Source organism: Cupressus sempervirens, chromosome 1 (assembly GCF_028749045.1).
Source record: "Cupressus sempervirens isolate cs-2001-9-10 chromosome 1, ASM2874904v1, whole genome shotgun sequence".
NCBI classification, from domain to species: domain Eukaryota; kingdom Viridiplantae; phylum Streptophyta; class Pinopsida; order Cupressales; family Cupressaceae; genus Cupressus; species Cupressus sempervirens.
In genome coordinates, this window is record NC_143118.1 from 205,660,885 (window position 1) to 205,682,103 (window position 21,219).

A 21,219-nucleotide genomic window follows, 5' to 3' on the forward strand; every position below is an offset into this window, starting at 1 on the left:
TCTTCTTCTTAGCCAAAATCTATTGCAACAAAAATGTCTATGTAAGAGTGAGATTTTCCAAATCCAATTGTGGCATCTCAATGACTTCATCTAGACTAACTTCAATATCTAGAGAGTTATTCTTTATTACTTTCCCTTTCCGAGGTGAAGGAGTAATGCTACTTGAAAATGGTTTGGGAGATGATGATGGGGTATTATCACTCAATCTTTCTTGTATATTAGTGCTAGATATAATGATTGTAACACTTGACACTATTTTATTTTCCTCAATTTGAGGTTCTGACACATTTGGTCCTTCATGACCTTTGGTAGAAATATTTACACTTGTGTCCTTGTTTGTTTCCTTTGTCTCTTGATCCTTCTTGTCTACATCTAAGGGCTTCTCTTGCTTGATAACTTGAGTATCATGGGTGTTAGCACGAATTGGTGAAATGTTGCCTTATAGGCTCAAAAAACCTAAACTCATATCATCACTTTAATAATCCGAAATGGTTACTATCTGAATCTCTTTCTCTTGTACCACTTCTTTAGTTATGAGACCAAAAATGCTTTTCCATAGTAACTCATCCTATTGTACGACAACTTTAGTCTTATTTGGTACAATCATAAAAATTATGAACTTAAGAATAAATTGGTTCCGATACTTCTCCAAAAATGTTTCCTTTTTCTCCTTTGATAAATCAGACATAACTTTGGCTAATGTGCATTCTCTAATAACTTTCTCTACTAATGATACATGTTTCCATCTTTTATTTAATCTATTATACAAATCAATGGGAATATTCTTCTCTACTTCATTAGAAGTCAATTTATGATTTGCCATCATATCTACCATGTAGGTTTCTCCTCCTTTGTTCTATGATCACTATCCATCATGTCGTATCTTACAAATTCAAAACTATATAATCCTACAAAGCTTCTTAGGTCAACATATACCTCATTCATATTATTCTCTCTTCTAGGTACTATGACTAATTTATCACTTTTTGTCCTCTATGTATCATCCTTTTCAACTTCTTTAATGTTTACCATTCTCCTCCTCTTTGGCTAGCTCTCAAGGGCTTGTGATTTCTTCTTCTATCCACTAAATGTGTTTGGTCTAGTAATTTTTACTACTCCTTTCTTTTTAGATGGCTCAGCTTGTGCTACTACTACCTTAGTCCTTGGTTTGGTTTGTGGTGGAGGAGAGAGGAGTTCCACTACTCCTTCCTTTCAACTTTCTTTACTTTGGGCTTGACAGACTTGTGGTGCAAATACAACTAGAGCTTTTCCCTTATCTCCTTCCTTTTCCTCATCACCATTATTCTTTTCTTCACCTTCTCCAAGACCTTGAGTGGGCTACAAAGGTTCCTTGCATTTTTCTTGGGTGCCTAGCTTTGCCCATAGGTCTTCAATCATTTCTTTTTTTTCTTTTTTAAGAAGCTATTTCGATGTCAACAATTATTCTTGGCTTAGCTTCTTCATATTTTCCAAAGAATTAGCTTTAGTGTCAACCATTTCTTTTGATAATTCACTATATCATTATCAGCCTTATAATCAAATTCTTGTAGCCACGTCTTCCTTGGTTTCATTTCCTACACAAATGTATTATCTATTTCCACTAAAAAGAATACATCATTGTAATGTTTCATTACTAAATCTTTTGGTATTCTCATCCTCATCCTCATTCTTTGTTTGAATTATTAAAAATATGTATCTACGATATTTTCAAAATTCTCTCCTAATTGAGTTATATTTTTACTAATTTTCCTTGTCACTGCTTTTCCTTGTTCCAAAACAATATTCCCAATACCAAGAAAATAATTTTAAACATAAAAGAAAATACACATGATAAGTTATCTAAAATTACATGTAGAATTCTTTTCCTTCCTGATAGATATCAAGTTCTCTACCAATTGGAGTTTTTGCAACTTAGTAAGATCATATTGATGATCTTTCATGATAATCTTCCATGTTTGGTCAACTACCATACATGACACACTTTTCAATCTACTCAATTGATAGAATTTGTGAGAAATTAATCTTCCTACAAATTCAATTAATGGATAAGAAAAGTTTGAGATAGACAACCGTTGTCCATTCCACTCAACTCTTATATTAGCCTCTATTTCCTCATGACTCACACATTGCATTGCCTTCTTATCTAGGGTGGGATAACTAGCAACCTTGCGAATCATTTTCTTAGTTACCTCAATTGGTCCATTGTATAGCCATAATTTCATATCGTGGATCGTTCTCAATACAAAGTTGCTCCATTTGATCTTAAAATTTCTTGGAAAGTCTAGGGCACAAGTTAACCCTTTCCTTTTAATAATTTTGAATTCATTCTTCAGAACTCATTCGGCACACGATTTCTCATATGCCTCTTGAATCTCATAATTACCAACTTCTTCAATATTTGACATGTAGGAACTTTGCACATCATGTATCATGATTACCTTAAGTAGGATCAAAGATAACACACCCATTGAGTTGACTTTCATCATGATCTCAAGAATAACATGAAATTTAGGTGGAGGATATGTATCACTCCTTACTAATTGAATGTCACTAACATTTATTCCTTGGCTCTTTCCTTCATATGATAAAGTTGAGTTTTTTATGTTAGCATTTGGAAACTTCTTCTCTCTAAATATCTCGACACCACTCAAATCCTCACTTGATCCAGCTTCTATCCCAAATTCACTCTTTGACCACCTTAGGATCTATTTTGTAAATTGCTCAAATTTCTCTTCTACTCTAATAATCTATATGTAAGTTGTGAAATAATGCTTTTAAATCTTGATATATACTTCCTTCTACTCGATTTATGGTCTCCATTATTTTTTTGCACTCCGGTAGGTGGAACCTAGCTGTCTTAGTCAATATTATGCCTTTGAACTAGGTGTTCACTATACACCTCGTTCTCTTCCATCTAACTTGGTCTATATAACAATTTATCTTCTTATGTAATCAGTCCATATTACAATGCTCATTAAATAGAGAATTTTATTGATGTTCAAGAATTTTTGTACAAATTATTACTTCAAGTGCTAGTCCCTTCATAAATTTGATCTTATGCATCTTTACTTATGAAAATATAAACTTTAGCTTATTTTATGTTAGGAATTGATATACGATGTATCAATTAAATATGCATTTCCTTACATACCTTTCTTTCTTAGTTTGAAATTATATGATAACCTCCTCCATTGGATTGGGTGATCTCAACTCCACTATTTCCATCTTCTACCTTTTTCTTCCATGTATGATTCATCTAAGTCTTTGTTTGATCAATGCCCACTTTTCCTTTCTCCTTTGTGTTATTGTGATTTGCTAGTTCTTGGGTCCTACAATTTTTTCTTAAATGTCCAAGCTTCTGACATTTAGAACATACATTGTTAGGTGGATGGTTCTACCTTCGGTTAGTCCAATAGGATTTTGTCTGTCATCTACATTCATATCCTCCATGTCAATACTTTTGACAATTGTAACAATAGCCTTCAAATCTAGGTGAAGTAGATTAATTATTCATTCTTGATCTACACTCATGTAATTGATTTCCTTGTTTCTTGTAGTAAAAATAATAATTAGTAAACTTAGGTTTAGAATTTTGCATACCATTTTTATTTTTGTACATGTTTTTAGTATGATCATGTTTTTTATGATGATAACATGTTGGTTTTCCTTTTGACTTTGCATTCCTTAGTTCTCCACTCTTGGATGATTATCCTTGTTCAATAGATCAATGTCCTAAACCAATAGTGTTTATAGATGACCTCATTATTTCTTCAAAGTATTTCACTTCTTCATTAGTCTTGCTAAATCTTGCCACAAGTTGTTTCTCATTTTTTAGTTCATTTGTTAGTAAGTCCTTATGTGATATAAGATTTTCTATCACCATGTCCTTTCTATTAAACTCCTAATTTTCAAGCATATGTTGATTCATCATGTCAAGTTGAGTGTTGGTAATATTTTGTAAATGATATATCCTTTCCTCAAGTCTAGTTATCATTTTCCTTTTTTCATCCTCATTGACAACTTTGTCTTTCTCAACTTTCCTCTTTTTCTTGGTCATTTCACATAGCCTTACTAATTGAATTTCATGTTCCCTTTATAGTCATTTGACTTCTTCATTCAAGATTATGTTCTTTTCTAGTAAATCTATATTTGTTGTATGACTCTCATTTGAACTTCTAGACCCAAGCAATCCTTGAGTTTCAACTTCATAATTAAACTCATTTTGTAGAATGGTTAACTCCTTCCTCCTTTCCAAGGATTTCTTCAGTTCTTATGTTTCCTTTTCAAGTTGTTATACTCTGAGCTCAATGTCAATCACCTTACTATCATTAATTTTGTCCAATTTATAAGCCTACATCTCCAAGATATAAACTTCAAGTTGTTAGACTTCTCCTAGAGAACTAGGCTATGATACCAATAGTTGGAAGTCTTAATTGGAACCAAGCTACTAAGAGAGGGGGAGGGAGGGTGAATTAGGATCTATAACACTTAAACCCTTTTTACATTAATCTCTTCCATTTACTATATTTATCATCTCATGTCCAATGTCATGTGCATAGTTATTGTAAAATTAAACTATAATAACGTATAGATCTAATCTATCAATCAAATGTATGAAATGTAAACACATAACAAAAGGATTTTTTTAATCCAGAAACCCTCCAAGATGAAGGTGAAACTAGGGTGGAGATGCTCCCTACAAATCCTCACTATTACAATAATAAAGTTAACTTATTAGGGTTACAATGTTTGACCATATCCAATGATCTACCCTGTGAGGGGTTTGTCTTGTTAAAAGTTGTTAAGACTATTAGATCTTACTTGGTTAGAGGATTTTACACTTGCAAAAAAGTCAAGACTTCATTAGAAGATTTACAAAGATTTGTTAAGACCACTTTGTTAAGAGATTATGCCTTACTTGATTTGTTAAAACTGATTCAATACTTGAAACTTAGTTTTTCTCTAATAAGATGGTTTTGGATCTCCTCTCTTCAATTTGATTTGACCTCTGACCTAATATAGCTTTACCATCCTTCATTGCATAAACAAGGTCGCTATGTAAAAAAACTCTTTTGCCTCTTCTACAATATCCACACTATCACACTTGTTCTACTCTATGATTTTGTGAATATCTTGTTCACTCCTTTTAATCACATCACCATGCATCATAATAGGTTTATATATTTTATATATTTAAAGAACTCATAAAGAGTTTTCTAGATGTTTCCTTATATTGCCTCTTGATCTAATTGCTTAATCACAACATATAGGATTTGTGATCCATGCCATAAAACATGTAATAACCTCTACAAGTATTAAATATCTTATCCATGTCATCCTAAAATGGTTTACCTCAAATTTTGTATAATCCCTGACTTGAAAGTCAACACTGTGCTACTCAACATTAATTGTCTTTGATACTCAAAATTTGTTTTAGATGTTGTTGACACTCAGTTTCTACTTTGCTCAACACCTTCTATGTAACTTGGCTTCAATGTGCTTGAACATCTTGGTAAACATTAGACTCATCTTATATTGAAAATATGTAGTGACGAATGACTTTCCCAACTCCTATAGAACTTAGTATATACATGTTTTATACACAAGTCTTTACATGACTCGGCCTATATAGAGTAGCCTAATCGTAGTGATGACCTTCTAAGTTTACCTAGTATATGACTAAGTGTTTGATGTACTAATAGACAACAATAGTTAGAGATACCAACAAGAGAGAATGTTGACAAGAAGTAGTGAGACTAAGAAAAAATGTAGGAAGAAAATTTATGTAATTCTTCTTTTTATTCGTTTACAATGAATAAAGGGTTATTCATGAATTTAACTTGATGAACATCACGTTGAGGAAGGTTCATTTCCAATAAAAGAATAAATAGTACATAGATGTTCCTTGGGAGGAAAGAAAAGAAAACAATCTTATTGCTTCTTCAATTAAAGAAGTAAAGGGTGTGAAAATAATGAGAACAAATTATGATGGCAGAATTATGGCCCTAGAGAAAAAAAAAAAACTTATAAGTATTAATTTTAAATTATTTACTCTTCTTTAATTAGAGGGTTATTATGCATACATTAGAAGAAATTTGGATCATTTTTTAATTACAAATGATTATTGCCAAATGATAATGGTTATCAATCTCAACATTAGAGAGAATATTGACAATGATAAAGCACAAAGTTTCAAAACAAGTAGAAACATTAAAACACCAGTGGTACACTTTTCTCAACACCTCAAGAGGATTTCATTTAAAATGTCTTATTGAAAGGTTGAATCCAATGAGACCATGAAAATGACTTTTTAGATTATTTTTCTTTGTAAATTGATTTAGTTTAATCCAAGATTAATCATATTTTAGATTTGTTTAGATTTATTCTTTTTTTTCTTTCAAATAAATCAACAAGATCTAATAGATAAAATAAAGTACAAAACTATAATAAAAAATCTTTGTTATAGATTCACTGGACAAGTCAAGTACACAGGTAGAATGATGAACCAACTCTAGCTATGAAAGGAGAGATGAATTGGAGTGGTGGAAAATTTTCCCATGAAACTAGGATGATGCGTTGATGTAAAATATACACATCTCTAGTAGATTTTAGATGGATGATGACTTTTGTAGAAAAGGATTGAACATATATGGATGACTACTTAAGATCCAAATCCAAGGTATAACTTAAATAACCATTCTAATCCCCATCCCCCAATCATATATAGGAGGGCATGATTAAAAAAATGGCCTTGGCTACTCACTTAATGAGGTACCCATTTATGCACTCCAAAAAAGAGATAATAAGAAAAGAAGCCTATAAGGCCTCCTCAAATGCTCATGGTGCAGTTGTTGAATCTACCAAAAATGGTTTTCATCTATTGAATAATCTAAATTATCTAAATTATAAGGACTATTATCAGGATCTAAATGAGAGCACATATGATGTGTAGCACCAAAATTTCTAATCGCCTGAGCAAGTAGAACCTTGCATTTCAATTTGTCCTTGTCCTTATTAATACTTGATTTTAGGGAGATACTTCAACAAAATTAGTTACATCAATATGTTGTTTCTTTTGTAGAAAATTGAGGTGCTCAATTTGTTTTTTCAAGCATTGAAGTTCTTTATTACTAGCTTTGTTACAAAAGAAACATTTAACTCATCCAATTATTGATTTAAAAGAAAGTTATCAATTTTATCTTTGTGCTTCCCTTCTTTGTCCATTGTAGTGTCCTTTTTCTCTCCTTTAGCATGTTGATGCTTTTGTTTTGATACCAGGAAAAATCTAAGGAGCAATTAGAGGTAAATAAGGAATGAATATAGAACCACAAATGAAGTCACTCTAGTGTATTATTAATAGAACAAATCTTTCCATAACTAGACAAGGAGAAGGATTTGAGATGGCTAGACAAAGTCACTGACCAACCCTTCAAACATGCAACACTTGTAGGGCAGTTGAAAAATGGAAAGTGTGCATGTGCAAGGTGTCTCCACAATGGAGGACACATGTCTACAAGGCAAAAGGTGAGAGAAATAGCTCAACTAGCCTAAGTAAACTTAAACTAAGTGTGAAAAGGTCAAACCTAGTCTTAACTAGTTTGGTAATAACCTTTTTTACACTAACACTTTTGGTTGCATATTTATTAGCTAATGCCTTTCTTAGGGAAACATTTTATCTATGACATTAGATCCCTTAAGATCTGTTTGAAACTTAGTAGAACCTAGTCATGTAGAAGTTTCTAAATCTACAAACATATAGTTTTTTAATTCTTACAATTTTCTAATAGTCCATCATTATTTCATTTTGTCATTCCATTTTAATTTTATATGTATTTTGAGATGCCAATTTAAGAGCTTGACTGCCTTAACAATTTCCCACATAGTGACAAGCTTCCCTCCTATCCGAAACATGTACTTTGTTACTTTGCAATCACATGTACTTTAACCTTTATCTTTTCATTACATTATTTTCATAAATATATTAAACACAAATTTTATTAACATATATCAATACTAGTTTAGAATAATAATACATATCATTGTGGATTCATATTTTACATTTGTTTCATAGGTATGTTCAATAATTAATACATGTCGAATAAGAATGATATCATTTTTAATCCTCTAATACCAAAAAGATCTGACTTGCTTATCCTCTAATATCAAACAAGTAGAAATTATTGATTATTCAAAAAACATCTTAACAATCTTAAAGTTTTATTAGAAAACTATTTATAAATCTGGTGCTTTTAACCAAAATTTTTTCTACTGAATAACTAATTTTTTTAATATAACAGTTACAAATTCTAGCCACTGTTAAACATTATACTAAGAAAAAAATTTAATTTAAAAAAGTAAGTTAACTTAGACTATTTAATATTTTTAACCTAAGAATTAAGCTTTAATATATGATGTTTATACGACTATATAGCAATAGCAATTCAAACAATGAGTTGCTATAGAAATCAGAGGTCAGATTGGACGCAATATCATTTGCAATTATCTGCCAATTTCAAGTAGGCTGTAACTATACTCCGCGGAATATAGAGGCTTATTTATCTTTTCTGTTGAAGATTCCGGCCTAATTATATCCATGGCTTCTTTAATCTGTTTTTCCACTTGAGATATGGTCGGCCTCTTCGATGCTTCATTCTGAACGCATTGGAGTGACAAATTAAATATTGGGTAGAGAGATTTCATGTCGATATCAGACATGCATAGCTTTTGGTCTATGATGTTTGGCAATACACCACCATAATCGTCATTCCCCTCGAGATGTAGCATTACCTGACCAGAGAACACAAAAGCATATACACTTAGTTTTATAAAATCTTCTGATATTTAGATACTAAACAAGTTAGCTGAAATAAACATTGGAATGTATAAAGGCTCACCCATTTCAAAAGGCTTAGTTCTTTTTCAGATAGATCTGGATCAATTGATTTCCTCCCGCATATCATCTCCAACAAAACCACTCCGAAGCTATATACATCACTTTTTTCTGTCAACTTAGTCGTATGAAAGTACCTTTCATTGACAAAAGCATTTGCATGATTCAGAGATAATGCCATCAAATTAGTTTATCGAATATATGAACCCATAGTTTGGACAAAAAATAAATCGTATAAAGTAGGAATGGAAATCATCTTACTCTGGATCTAAGTATCCCACTGTTCCTTTTACTGTTGTGGTTATATGACTTGTGATTCTCTCATCGCCAATTATTTTTGAAAGACCGAAATCTGCCATTTTTGCCCGCAGATTGCTATCGAGAAGTATGTTTGAGCTCTTCACATCCCTATGAACTATTTTTGGCGTACAACTTACATGCAAATATTGCAGCCCTTTAAACGCATTGGACATTAAGAAAGAGAATGAATATTAAGACATCAGTTTATTGATTTTATTGAACAAAAAGCAAATTCAAGGAGATATGCAAAGGTTTTACCTTGTGCTGCGTCTAGAGCTATTCCAAGTCTAGTTTTCCAATCAAGTGTGGAAGCGTTTGATAGAGAGCCTGGAGGAGGACATCAATTAGTGTGTCTTAAACTAATATTACTTGCTTCTCTTATAAAGAATTTTCTTACCATAGAGGTGGTCCTTCAGTGATCCTCCACCCATATGCTCATACACAAGCATAAGCTCTTTGGACTCGTTGCAGTAGCCAATCAAGGATACCAAATTCTTGTGATGTTTTTGAGAAAGGACGTTGATCTGATCATCACAAAAGTAATGAGAATATTAAACAAATGGTACGGTTTGAAAAAAATCGAAATTTGTTATATAATTAAATTTATGTATTATTTAATTAGATTATATCTTGGTTTAAAATTAAAAGTGTTAAATAGTTAATGTTGACAATATTTTTTTAGAATTAATTTTGATGTTTAAAGATTATCAAGATTACCATAATGTTTTGATCATATTATCAAATCAGATAAATATTTTTTTAATTCCTATTATTGAAAAATCAATAAAGATTTTGTGTCCTGTATCACTGTTTGTCATTTATGAGTATGATGTTATTCAGATTCTAGAATTAGAATCTCAGTATAATAAAATATTCTGAGCACCTGAATATTAGAGTTTGCAGCAATCAAAGAAGAGAATTATCAATTGTAAACTAAAAAGAACAATAGTCCATGCATATTGTTATGAAAAATAGACATTGACACAAAGAAAGAAAGAAAGTATTTTTTAATAATTTACCATTCATTATATTGTTGTAGGTTGGACAATTTAAAATTCATACACTAAGGTTTTATTTCTAAGCTAAAAGTATGAAATAGTCAAAGTTAACTTATTTTTTCAAACTTAGTTTTTCCTTCCTATGTAATGTTTAAAGATAGCTATTGTAATATTACTGTGTTTATTGACATGAAATGTTCTATTTTTATTATACTTCACATAAATTAAATGAAACTCTATGAACATTAATAGAAGAAATTGGACATTAAACTAAAGAAAATAGTTTAAAATAAAGGGTACTTAGAAAGAAGTATAAAATAGCCAATTTAAATGATAAATAAATTATAATTGATAGTTAGATATATCGAAGACTTCTAAAAATGAACTCTTATAATTAAAACTAAAAGAGAAATATATTTGCCTACAATTAAACAAGGATATTTGATCTTCAATTCTAAGTTTTATTCCATTACCTCATTTAAAAATTCTGTCATTCCTTGCTTTGAGGAGGAGGAAAGCAACTTTACAGCCACATCTTTTCCATCAGCTAAGTTGCCAAAGTAAACACTTCCGAAACCGCCCTCTCCAATCTTTTGGCTGAAATCCGACGTGGCTGTCTTCATCTCCAGCAGACTGAATGAACGGCAGTTTAAAGGGTTTGCTGTCGCTGCTGGAATCAAACTTCTATCTGCAAGATTGTTGAGAAAACATAATAAAGAGGTATGTCCCATCTTTAATCATGTTAAGATTTCATTTCTAGATTCAAAGTGTTAAATAGTCAAAGTTGACATATTTTTCTAATCTTAATTTTCCCATTAATATGTGATAACCAGCTAAAGTACGGAAGACAAGAAAAAATGAAATATTATTGTTTTTCAAATTCACAAAAACACTGTGAAATTTTCTGAAAATTTTTGTTGTTTTCGATCACAAAATATACAGATCATGAAGATCAAATATTGAAAATTTTAAAAAAATTATTGTATGTTTGTTTTTTTGAAATTTAATCAATAGAACAATTTGTAGAAAGGATAGCAGTGTCCTTTAAAAAATGATAGAAATATCTATCTGAATTTTTTTTTGAAAGAAAATAGTTTTGCTTCAATCTCTCTTAGTACCTAACAATGGCTGCAGATTCATCTGGTGTCTTCTTCGTCGGTAGATAACAATGAATATCAATGCGAGAGAAGCAGCAATCGCAGCACCAATCATTGATTCTAACACAATCTTCATTTTGTTATCTTTTGACTTGCATTGATTACTATCCTTGCATAGACCCGGATTCCCAGAATACCTGGTGAATGATGTTTAAAAAATTCTCAAATATTAACATTACCCAAATAGACGTGTTTATACTTGATAAGTAGGAGATAATTTCCACAGTAAGTCAAATTGTGATATTGCTATAAGGATTTAACAGTGTGATTTTGAGTCAAACTCATTGACCCGTGTTTCATGAGTAGTGATTCAACATGAATCCATCTCTCATGAGAATAGGTGGAACACTTAGCACTCATGTGGAAATTAAGCGCGCTCAGGCTGTAGTAGTACTGGGATGGGTGACCTCCTGGGAAGTCCCGGTGCTTCACCCCTGTGAGCATCACCTAGATCCAATGAGTGCTAAGTGTTCCATTTATTCTCATGAGAAATGGATTTATGTTGAATCACTACTCATGAAACACGGGTCAATGAGTTTGACTCAAAATCACACTGTTAAATCCTGATAGCAATATCACAGTGTTTAGACTTGTTTAAAGAATATTATATTAGAAAGAAGGAGAGATTACCTAATGTCCAATAATCCATTACGCAAAAGCCCTTCGGGAACAACTCCGCTAAAGTTGTTGTTCTCCAAATTTCTGGCAGATGCAGATAAAAATTACATTTCATATTAGATTTTGAATTCGACGTCCGATAGATATTTTTATAATATTTCTGATCAAAACCCAGGATCCATCACAAGATTTTTTTATTAAACTACAAAATTATTGAAAAAGGAGGACATACAATTCCTTCAAGTTTCTCAATTCGGAGAGACAGTCTGGGATGGCTCCGCTGAGATTATTGTTTCGAAACCGCCTGGACATGATCCGGTCAAAATAATTGTAATCTGCTTGGAAGAGTCATTTATAGTCAATAAAAAGTATATGTAACAGATGATCGGTTTTGACTCCACTTACAGTATCTCCAATCTTGTTAAGTTGCATAAATCAGGTAAAATTCCTGATAAATGGTTGTCCTGGAAAGAACTGTTCAAAACAAAAGGCAGAAAGAAAACTCTTGTTTATAAATTCATTCTCACTATAGTTTATAAATTCGATTGCATGTACGTGTTGTATGGACATTACGTTCTATCATTAAAAAGGAATTAGAGAGCTGATTTCTACTTCTTTAGCTCTTAGGATAGTCCAGATAATGAATCACAGAATGAGATATCCAATCGAATTCAAAAATTACAACAACAATGATCTTGGATTGTGAAAAACAGATAGATTTAACTATATTCAATTCGTAACAATAGATTAGGAAAATGAAAAGAAGAATTAAGATACGAAGAGCTCTCACATGCTTCTCAATTCAGTTAAGTCGTTGATATGATTTGGTACTGGTCCAGACAAATTCCTTCCTGATAGATCGCTAATGAATACAATGAGATAAACACAGTCTCATCAGCCTTTCCTACACGAACCAATTGCCATAACACACAAAATATAACGTGTAAGTCATATGATTCAACTTACATTTCTACAACTCTAACTGTGTAGTTTTTGTTGCACTTGATTCCCTCCCATGGAATAGAAAAGCAAGGATCTGATATCCAATTCTTCACGCCAAAAGCCGTTTTGATTGATAAAAGTGCACCAACTGTAAATAAAGCAATCTATTTTATAACAAAAATAATCTATTTATTTTATTATGATCAACAGTATAATTTTTGAGCTATATCTCATTAGATAATAATTGATATGCGAATCCATCTATCATACGAATAAAGCACTCAAACTTACCATCGCCTCCATCAGTTGCGTTCTCACTGTCGAATATTTTATAATATTCTAAAGCACTAAGGAGTGGTCCGCGGTTGGATTTACCTTTCTCATCTTGTAAAGCCTCGAGAGAAAACTCTACCTCCTCTTGTGAGTCGTATATGAGGGGCACTTGTACAAAATTAATTTTCTCATCCAAGCTTACATTGCAAACAATTTCCGTGTTTATCACAATTTTGAATTTCCTATATTCAGAAGAATTAAGCAACTCAATTTCTGCGAAGTAGAGTACAACTAAGGTTTTAATATATTGCCTATCTAGACGCAAAGCGAACGGTTCCGTAGAGTCTTTTACAGTTAGGGCTGACTGCAATACAAAAATTGGAGGAACATTGCTGCTATTATTTTGATTGTTAAAATCCACGGAACGTGTGGATAATATTGGTAGAGTTCTGTTATCTAAAGCTATGTATTTGTCTGTCGACCAAAACCGATCGAATTCATCTTCAGGATACCTAATTTATTCAATGGGAAAACAAAATTAGTTTGTTGATTCGAATGTAAATATAAACTTGAAATCTTTATTTTACTAATTCGACACCTTCTATGAAGATTCCAAAGTAAATTATAATTATGTAGAAAAAATTGAGAAATTGATAAATACCTGACAGGGTCGGTTGAGTTAATACCAAGATCACGTCGGTCCACAGAGCTCAACATCGTCCCTGGCTTCACTTGCAAACTGTACATCCCACTCAAAAGACTTCTTAACTGGATTGCAGAGACGAAAGGATCGCTGTCATCGGAAGTTCGAATGAAGCAAACGTAAAGAACCCCGTTTGGACTTGTCAAGACCTTTTCAGTTGTCCTTTCAATATCTTGCGCATATCTGATTGTCTGAACCTTCTGAAAAAGCAGTCCTTCCGTCTCGAAGGAGATATTAAAGGTAGGAAGATTTTGGGATTGATCATAATAATCAAAAAGAAACCAAAGCCTTAGGAGATAGTTGACGTTCGGATTCATAGGCAGTCGATAACACGACTTATTTAGAGATTTAGGGAAAAGGCGCATGGATTGCATGTGAAATGGCGTATCCGGTACAGAAAAATTTACCGTTTCACCGACGTCTATGTGATTGGAGTCTGCAATCCAGGTCATCTTCGTCTCTGGGTCTGTGGAATTCACTTTCCCGCCACAATCGATGTTGAGGAATCCTGTTTCGGCAACATCAAGCAGGAAGCGATCAAAATAATGCTTGAATGAGTATTAAAATAACAGGTTTAGTTTTAGTTTTTTTTTAAAAATCGTGCATTTGCGTGTACTTACCTGGCTGAGCGGCAACTGAGAAAAAATGGGCAAGGATGTTTGCGGTGAAATAAAGAATAGGTAAAACTCTGACTTTGCAACCTTTTTTGTGCATCTTCATGAAAAGAGAATGATAATGGACCATGTTTCCACAGAGATCCTCAATATTTCTTCAATACAAATGAGTCATATAGATCAATTCGATCAATAAATCTATTAATAGGGAAAATCAGATCTAATATTCTAGATGAGGAAAAATATTATTAGCAGAATTCAATTTAATTGTCTAATTTTGAAGTCAAATCTATATTTTCTGAATAATAGATTATATTTGATTTAAAAGTCTGTTTAAAAATACATTGTAAAAATTATAAATAGTCAAAATTCACTTATTTTATTCTTAATATTTTAGAATTCAATTCATTCATTTATAAAATATAAATTTAGTTTCAAAGCTATATAGTTAAATATATACAGAGATAAAACATTATAACTAATTCCAGTGATGTGTCCGAAAGTAACAGAATTTGAATGGAAGCACGGAATTATTTGGTCAAAGCTAAAGCAAATCCATTACGTGGATGACCCGTCCAAAACACAGATTTTTCTAAGCCGTTTGTCTATGGAAGACCCGCAATTAATGGAGGAGATTTCCACACCGTGAGTGACCCGTCCAAGTCGTGGATGACTCATTTGAAACTACGACTTTTTTTTTTGTTTACGCACGACACGACTTTAGGTGTATTTATATGATAAACATGAGTTCATTTACATTCATTGATTGAAGAAGAGAGATGAAGAGCTTTGTGAAGGTCCTCGCTCTCATTTTGGCAACAATGCTGATGAGTGAAATAGCTTATTCACAAGTACCTCGTAAAATGATAGAAATGGCCCAAACAGGAGGAGGTCGCCATAAGAGTGGAGGGCGTCCTGTGATAGTTGACGTACCAAGTGATTCTCCTGACGCAGCTCCGCATTACTCTCCCGATGCATATCCTTGGGTTACTATGGTGGATGGGCGTTCCTGACAATATTGGGCTCTACTAGTATAATATTAGACCTTATGACACACCACGCTTTATGCAATAAATCTCTTGCTGTTATGTCCTAGTAGTTCATCGTGCATGCCCGTCTGTGTACAACTGCTAATGTGTCTCGTTTATACCGTGTCATAATGTTCCCATCTATGCCATTAGTTTCTACTAAATAAAGAAATAATCATTTTGAGCACACAATGTTTGAATCGTCAATAAGCTATGTAGTTAAATCTCATTTTCCTCCTCTCTTGCCTACTGTTGTTTCTAAAATAATAGCAATATTTGAATGGTCTCTAATTTTATTTTTCTTGCTGTGCAATAATGTTGTTTCTAAAATAATAGCAATCTTTGAATGGTCTCTAATTTTATCTTTCTTGCTGTGCAACGATTGATTGAAAACGTCAAATGGTTACAAAATTTAATCATTGGTTTAAACTTGTATGAAAAGTGTAGTTGTAAGAAAATGCTACTATATATTTCTAACATTTCTGATTTAAGAGTAGCATACAATAAAGATATTCTTTCATAGAAAATAGAAGAAATCAATTAGCTGTAAATCTTGACATTTTTAATATGCAAAATTAAAAATTATATAATATATAATAAGAAATTTATATTTAAATCAAGGATGAAGCTAGATTGAAACCTAAAACATAATGAAATGATGACACGTGTTTTAATTCTATACTATCAAATGAAAAAAAAAAACATTAATTAAAATTAAGTATGATAGTATGATGGCAGACGTGATTTTTTAGTGTAGCATGTTGGGATTTTTTGATGGCATGGTTTATATTTGCTGAATGCTCTGATTGCTAGTTGTAATCTAGAGGATCTATGGTGTGCTTTTATTGCGACCCATTGAATTGAAAATACGTTGACTAATATCTATTTTGTGGAAGTCAATTTGGAATAAAATCATGTGTTATCTTATTCTATCTATTCTATCAAGACAAGATAAGAAAGTGAATTGCAAAGCAATTTGATGTCCTTCTAGTAACATTAAAATGTAAGAAAGTTAAACATTAAAACTATGGAAAATAAATAAATAGAACCTAGAAATAGCAGGGGACTTATTAACAATATACATAGCATTTTAAGTTAGAGCTCCAATCACAAGTAGTAAAGATTCAAAATTAAATGCCAGAAAATAAATAACTAGAAAAAGAAAATCCTTTAAGGTACCATAGGGTTAACGCATGGGTTGAATAACTATTTCTCATCCTCTGTTGATTGAGCGAGAAGAAAGCATTGTGAGGAAATATACATTTATTTTTTTTAGCCTGACATACTTTGAAAACTTGTAGTCTACAAAAATGTATTTTTTTTCCGTATGTCAAACCACAAATAGAAGATTGAGTAGACTGATATATTTTGAACTATGAATACAAAACTTAGCAGTTCCCATAGTGCTAGAAAGATAATATGACAATATATGAATGTTTACTTTGTTGTAGAACTGATAAAAGGTCAATTAACATAACAATTATTTAAACCCTAAAAGTTTGAGTAGTACTTATTATGTTACATATTATCTCCATTCTATGTTTCATGTGTATAAGATGGCAGAAATATGTTAAAATTAAAAAATGAATGCAATAAGTTGAGTTAGAGAATTATCCATATCTTTGAAATTAAAACTAAAGCAAACCTACAATTCAATGACTTAGATGAGACATTCATAATTTGTTTTGCCTTTAATGCTATTTTATATAAGTTTCTTTGGTATACAAAATTTATGTGAAAAAGTAGCAAATTTGGTTGTTGCTACCTAAAAGGTATGCATGAATTGCATGACAGACAACAGGTTTGCAAAGCACAACATAAATTTGTGATGTCGGAGAACATGTATGTAAACTATTTAGTAGATTTCAAAGTCAAAATGTATGGTATTTGATTTTGAATGGTTTGAACAGAGATAAAATTTGTTAAAATTGACCAAATAAGCATCAAGAAACCTCATCAAATTTGTACTGAACATGCCCTTGAGTTTCCCTTTGGTGTGGCCAAAATTGATATCTATAGCTTTTAGAAAAATCGATGGAAAATTTATATGAACATTTATGAGTGAAATCATGATAATCTAGGAATTAAAATAAATTTGGTAATTTAATAAATAATGGCTATCTCAAGAGCATTTGATCACTGATCTATTGAATATTTATCTCAATAAGAAAATAATTTTAAAATAGAGAGAGAACAAATCAATGAAGGAACAATTAGACCTGCATGTTAGCAGATTTAGAAGATGAATTCAATCTAATCTAAGAGTTGAATTCATTCAAGTTTTGTGAGAATATTTTGTGAAGATTATAGTAGACTTAGTATATTTCTTAATGGAAAGGAAGATATCAAATACGTCAACACATCTTTGAAAAAGACATTTTGAAAATGACATTTTCATATCTAGATGGAAGTGTTTGGAGCATGCTCTGAAGGGAGATTTAGAGGAAAGGAGTAGGCAGACTATTTAAATCCTTGGCAAATCAAGATCAAACAACTTTATATGTTGTTTTTCTGATTTCTGATTTTGTATGATAGATATTTCTTAGGTGGCTTATCATATTTTTTGTATTAGAGCCAGAGAAGAGAAACATTTATCTCTTCTTCATGGGCCACTCTTTATGGTATCATACCAATATATTATGTTAGTATCAACATGTATTAATAGCATAGACATCATTTCAATGAGGGCAACGTTTGAAAATTTAGTATCTAGAATATCCCAATGCATTAGGAGAGCATTGGATGTATATTTCATTTTTTTGAGAGCTCTGATCAAGCATTGGAAATTGCAACACTTTAGAAATTTTATTTCAGTGTAGTAACTTCCAAATTGAAGGTGGTACAAGAATTATGTTGTTGAAAACGATAGACATTTGAGGAGCAAAAGAGTGGGTAGAAATGGATTCAAGCCCTAACTAGGAGAGTTGACAAGATTACATACAACTGATTAGACAACATACTCTATTAAATATAAAGTTTACCATAGTACACACTACATACTAGAGGATATGTATGTAGACAACATACTTTATTAAATATGAAGAATGTAGTATATACAACATATTGCAGACTATTTATACAATGAACTCTATTATTGTTATAGGCCATTTGATTATTGTTTTCTCATAATCCATCTATTTAAAGCATAGGCAAAAACTTCTACTACATCCACACAACTCTTGTATCTTATGACAAAGAACTAGACCTTGTATACATTTGATTTCAAAGCTCACAATGGCTATATCTTTGTTTTATAAATCATATATCACAAAGATTATATGAATGTAGACATAAAAAAGAGAGAATGACTTAAAACTAAAAGTGCTATAAACACCAATGCACAAGTTATATAAATGAACAACTCAAAGTGATTGAGTTGAAGTTTTCTTTTTAATTTTTCTCTTATCTTTTAAACAAAAGTCTGTCTAGAAAATTGGAACATAAAATGCATTGAACATTTTTGCTCTTTCTTTTCAAAGACAACAAAAGTCTATCTAGAAAATTGGAACATAAAATGTATTGAACATTTTTGCTCTTTCTTGTCAAAGACAACAAGGGTAATTTTTTATTTGGTCATTTAGAAGTTACAAACCCAAAGAACTCGTAGAAATTACAGCTGATTCATGCATGGTAAAACTTAAGATCTCTTATCATTGAAGAAACCAGTGGGCATTCCAGATAATTCTAGAATGAATCTAAACTGCAACTCCCTCCTAAAAATGATCTGTCTATCTATTCTATCCAATGTTTGATCCTATGTGGCTCGCATATACCACTTAACAATTATGGATTTTCCAACTGTAAATAGCGAGATAACAATAAGAGGTTTTTTGGTTTTGAGTTGGTATCTTCTCTTCTAGTTACCAAATAGTCGTTGAATCCATAGGACCAAGACATTTTCTTCTTGCACAAAAACCTCTAACAGAAACTTCATTTCAAATCCACCCCAAGTTGCAATTGGACCCTGTCTCCTAATTGTCCAAAACAAAGAGTAGAGGGAATGATACGCTGTAGATAACTTAGGAAAGGTGTCATTGAAATTATATTGGTAGAATTGCAACCACGTTGGTATATTATTTTGTTGTCTATTGAGATTTTTTCTTAAATGCAACTCACTCCAGATATAACTAAATTCCCATGTTCGGCGACCGTCTTCTTGATGTTTTAACAATATTAAGATTCTTTTGAAATGTTTAAACTGTACATAAATATATAAGGATAAAATGATGAGTAAGAGTAAATGGGCCAAAAAGTGAAGAATATAACTAAACCTTAAATGTGAGCAGAAGGTAAAGTAGGTTGCATTCACATGGCATGGACAATTTTTTTCACTTCATAATAGGAAAATCTTACAAGCAATTGAAATGAATCATAGTATGTTGTTAGCAATGTTAAAACCTATTCCCTTTCCCTTTCACAGATCCCGCTTATGAATGGCTAGATTTTAAAATCCAACCCAATGAAAGATCGATACAAGAAAAGAAAAAATCACATTACATTTGAGTACAAGGAAAACCAAATGGGTTAGATATGGTTTTGCGTGCAAGTGGAACAATCGACCATGCTCGTGAAAGAGAAATCTGGTTGGTATGAAGAAGTTCTGGAGCTACGGTGCTATTTTGTGCCTTGGGTTATTGAAACCCAAATTAGAGGCTATCTACCTTCAGAACATGGAAACTAGATGTCAAATGTGAAACAAAGACAGAGGTACGTGTTTCTAAAATTTAAACAAATGACAATCAAACGTGCAAAATCTATGCATTATTTGCTTGTATTTCTTTAGGTTTTCCTAGAAAAAAAAATAACATCAAACAATCTATGCCATAATGAAGAGCACGATGTCTAAACCATAATGATTTTCTCAAAATATTAGGAATATAAGAAAAATATAGTTCTTTGGAAATGCTACCCAAAATAATTCCTAAAGCGTAACAAAAGATGCACTAATTTGTGTAAAGTATTCTAAGTAAGGTTTGTCCAATGTAGGAAGAATGAAACATCCAACAAAGAAATCATTTACTTAGAACCAACTTTTGAAATAATTATAATTGTAAATCAAATATAGGATTCAGACCACCTTCCATAGAAAATATCTTGGTTAATTATGACATCCTATAAATAAAATTTTGGCACTTCGATTTTCAAAACATAAGTATGATTTTCCAGCAACAATAGTAAAAATGTTCATAGATTTTTTAACAGTGAATGGTATTCTTGGGCACCTACATTGATGGCATTCTCAAATTAGGGTTCACCTTAGTTAATGGACAATAGCAAGAGACAAGGTAAAAGACATACCTAAGCTTCTTACTATGCCCTAGTGCCCACTTGATGGCAACAAAATGTATCCAAAATATCTTCACCTAAAAAAAAGAATTTAACTGGTCTTCAATATTCATATAGGATTTCAATATTTAGAGAGAATGGAAATAACCTTTTTCTATGTTAACTTCATGTCTACTTCACACACATATTTATGTTATAAATTTTCTAAGAAGTTTACACCTCATTCCATGCAAGTAATGGCTAGAGACCAAGTTTTATTTTTTGTACACACTACATGTTTCAAAAATTACAACAATAGACAAGTAGCTATTTTTCTTAAATGAAAATTGTCATATTACAAAATTTTGGGTAATATTTGTAGTGGGAAAGGAAAAACCCACTGGAAAAAAGCATAACAACCAATGGGAAAA

The 21,219-nt window shown here is 31.7% G+C and overlaps 1 protein-coding gene across 1 annotated transcript; it reads right to left on the reverse strand.

The window, feature by feature from the left end:
- Window positions 1–8,499: 8,499 nt before the first annotated feature.
- On the reverse strand, window positions 8,500–14,645 carry LOC149576842 (putative LRR receptor-like serine/threonine-protein kinase At1g67720). Its single transcript, XM_089823059.1, has 15 exons — window positions 14,502–14,645; window positions 13,840–14,389; window positions 13,197–13,690; window positions 12,930–13,053; window positions 12,754–12,825; window positions 12,369–12,437; window positions 12,196–12,267; window positions 11,976–12,047; window positions 11,307–11,482; window positions 10,662–10,876; window positions 9,588–9,714; window positions 9,449–9,517; window positions 9,152–9,344; window positions 8,895–9,027; window positions 8,500–8,787 (listed from the first exon to the last, which is right to left on the reverse strand). Exons 1-15 carry the CDS (start codon window positions 14,623–14,625, stop codon window positions 8,500–8,502), a joined length of 2,778 nt encoding a protein of 925 aa, XP_089679185.1. The 5' UTR covers window positions 14,626–14,645.
- Window positions 14,646–21,219: the final 6,574 nt, after the last annotated feature.

Excerpts from the sequence above, each read along its gene's own strand:
- LOC149576842 (XM_089823059.1), bottom strand. The coding sequence starts at position 14,625 with ATGGTCCATTATCATTCTCTTTTCATGAAGATGCACAAAAAAGGTTGC. Across the intron at positions 12,826-12,929 it reads ACAGTTAGAGTTGTAGAAAT|CGATCTATCAGGAAGGAATT; the intron begins GTAAGTTGAATC and ends TGTATTCATTAG. Across the intron at positions 10,877-11,306 it reads GAATCTGCAGCCATTGTTAG|ATAGAAGTTTGATTCCAGCA; the intron begins GTACTAAGAGAG and ends ACAATCTTGCAG.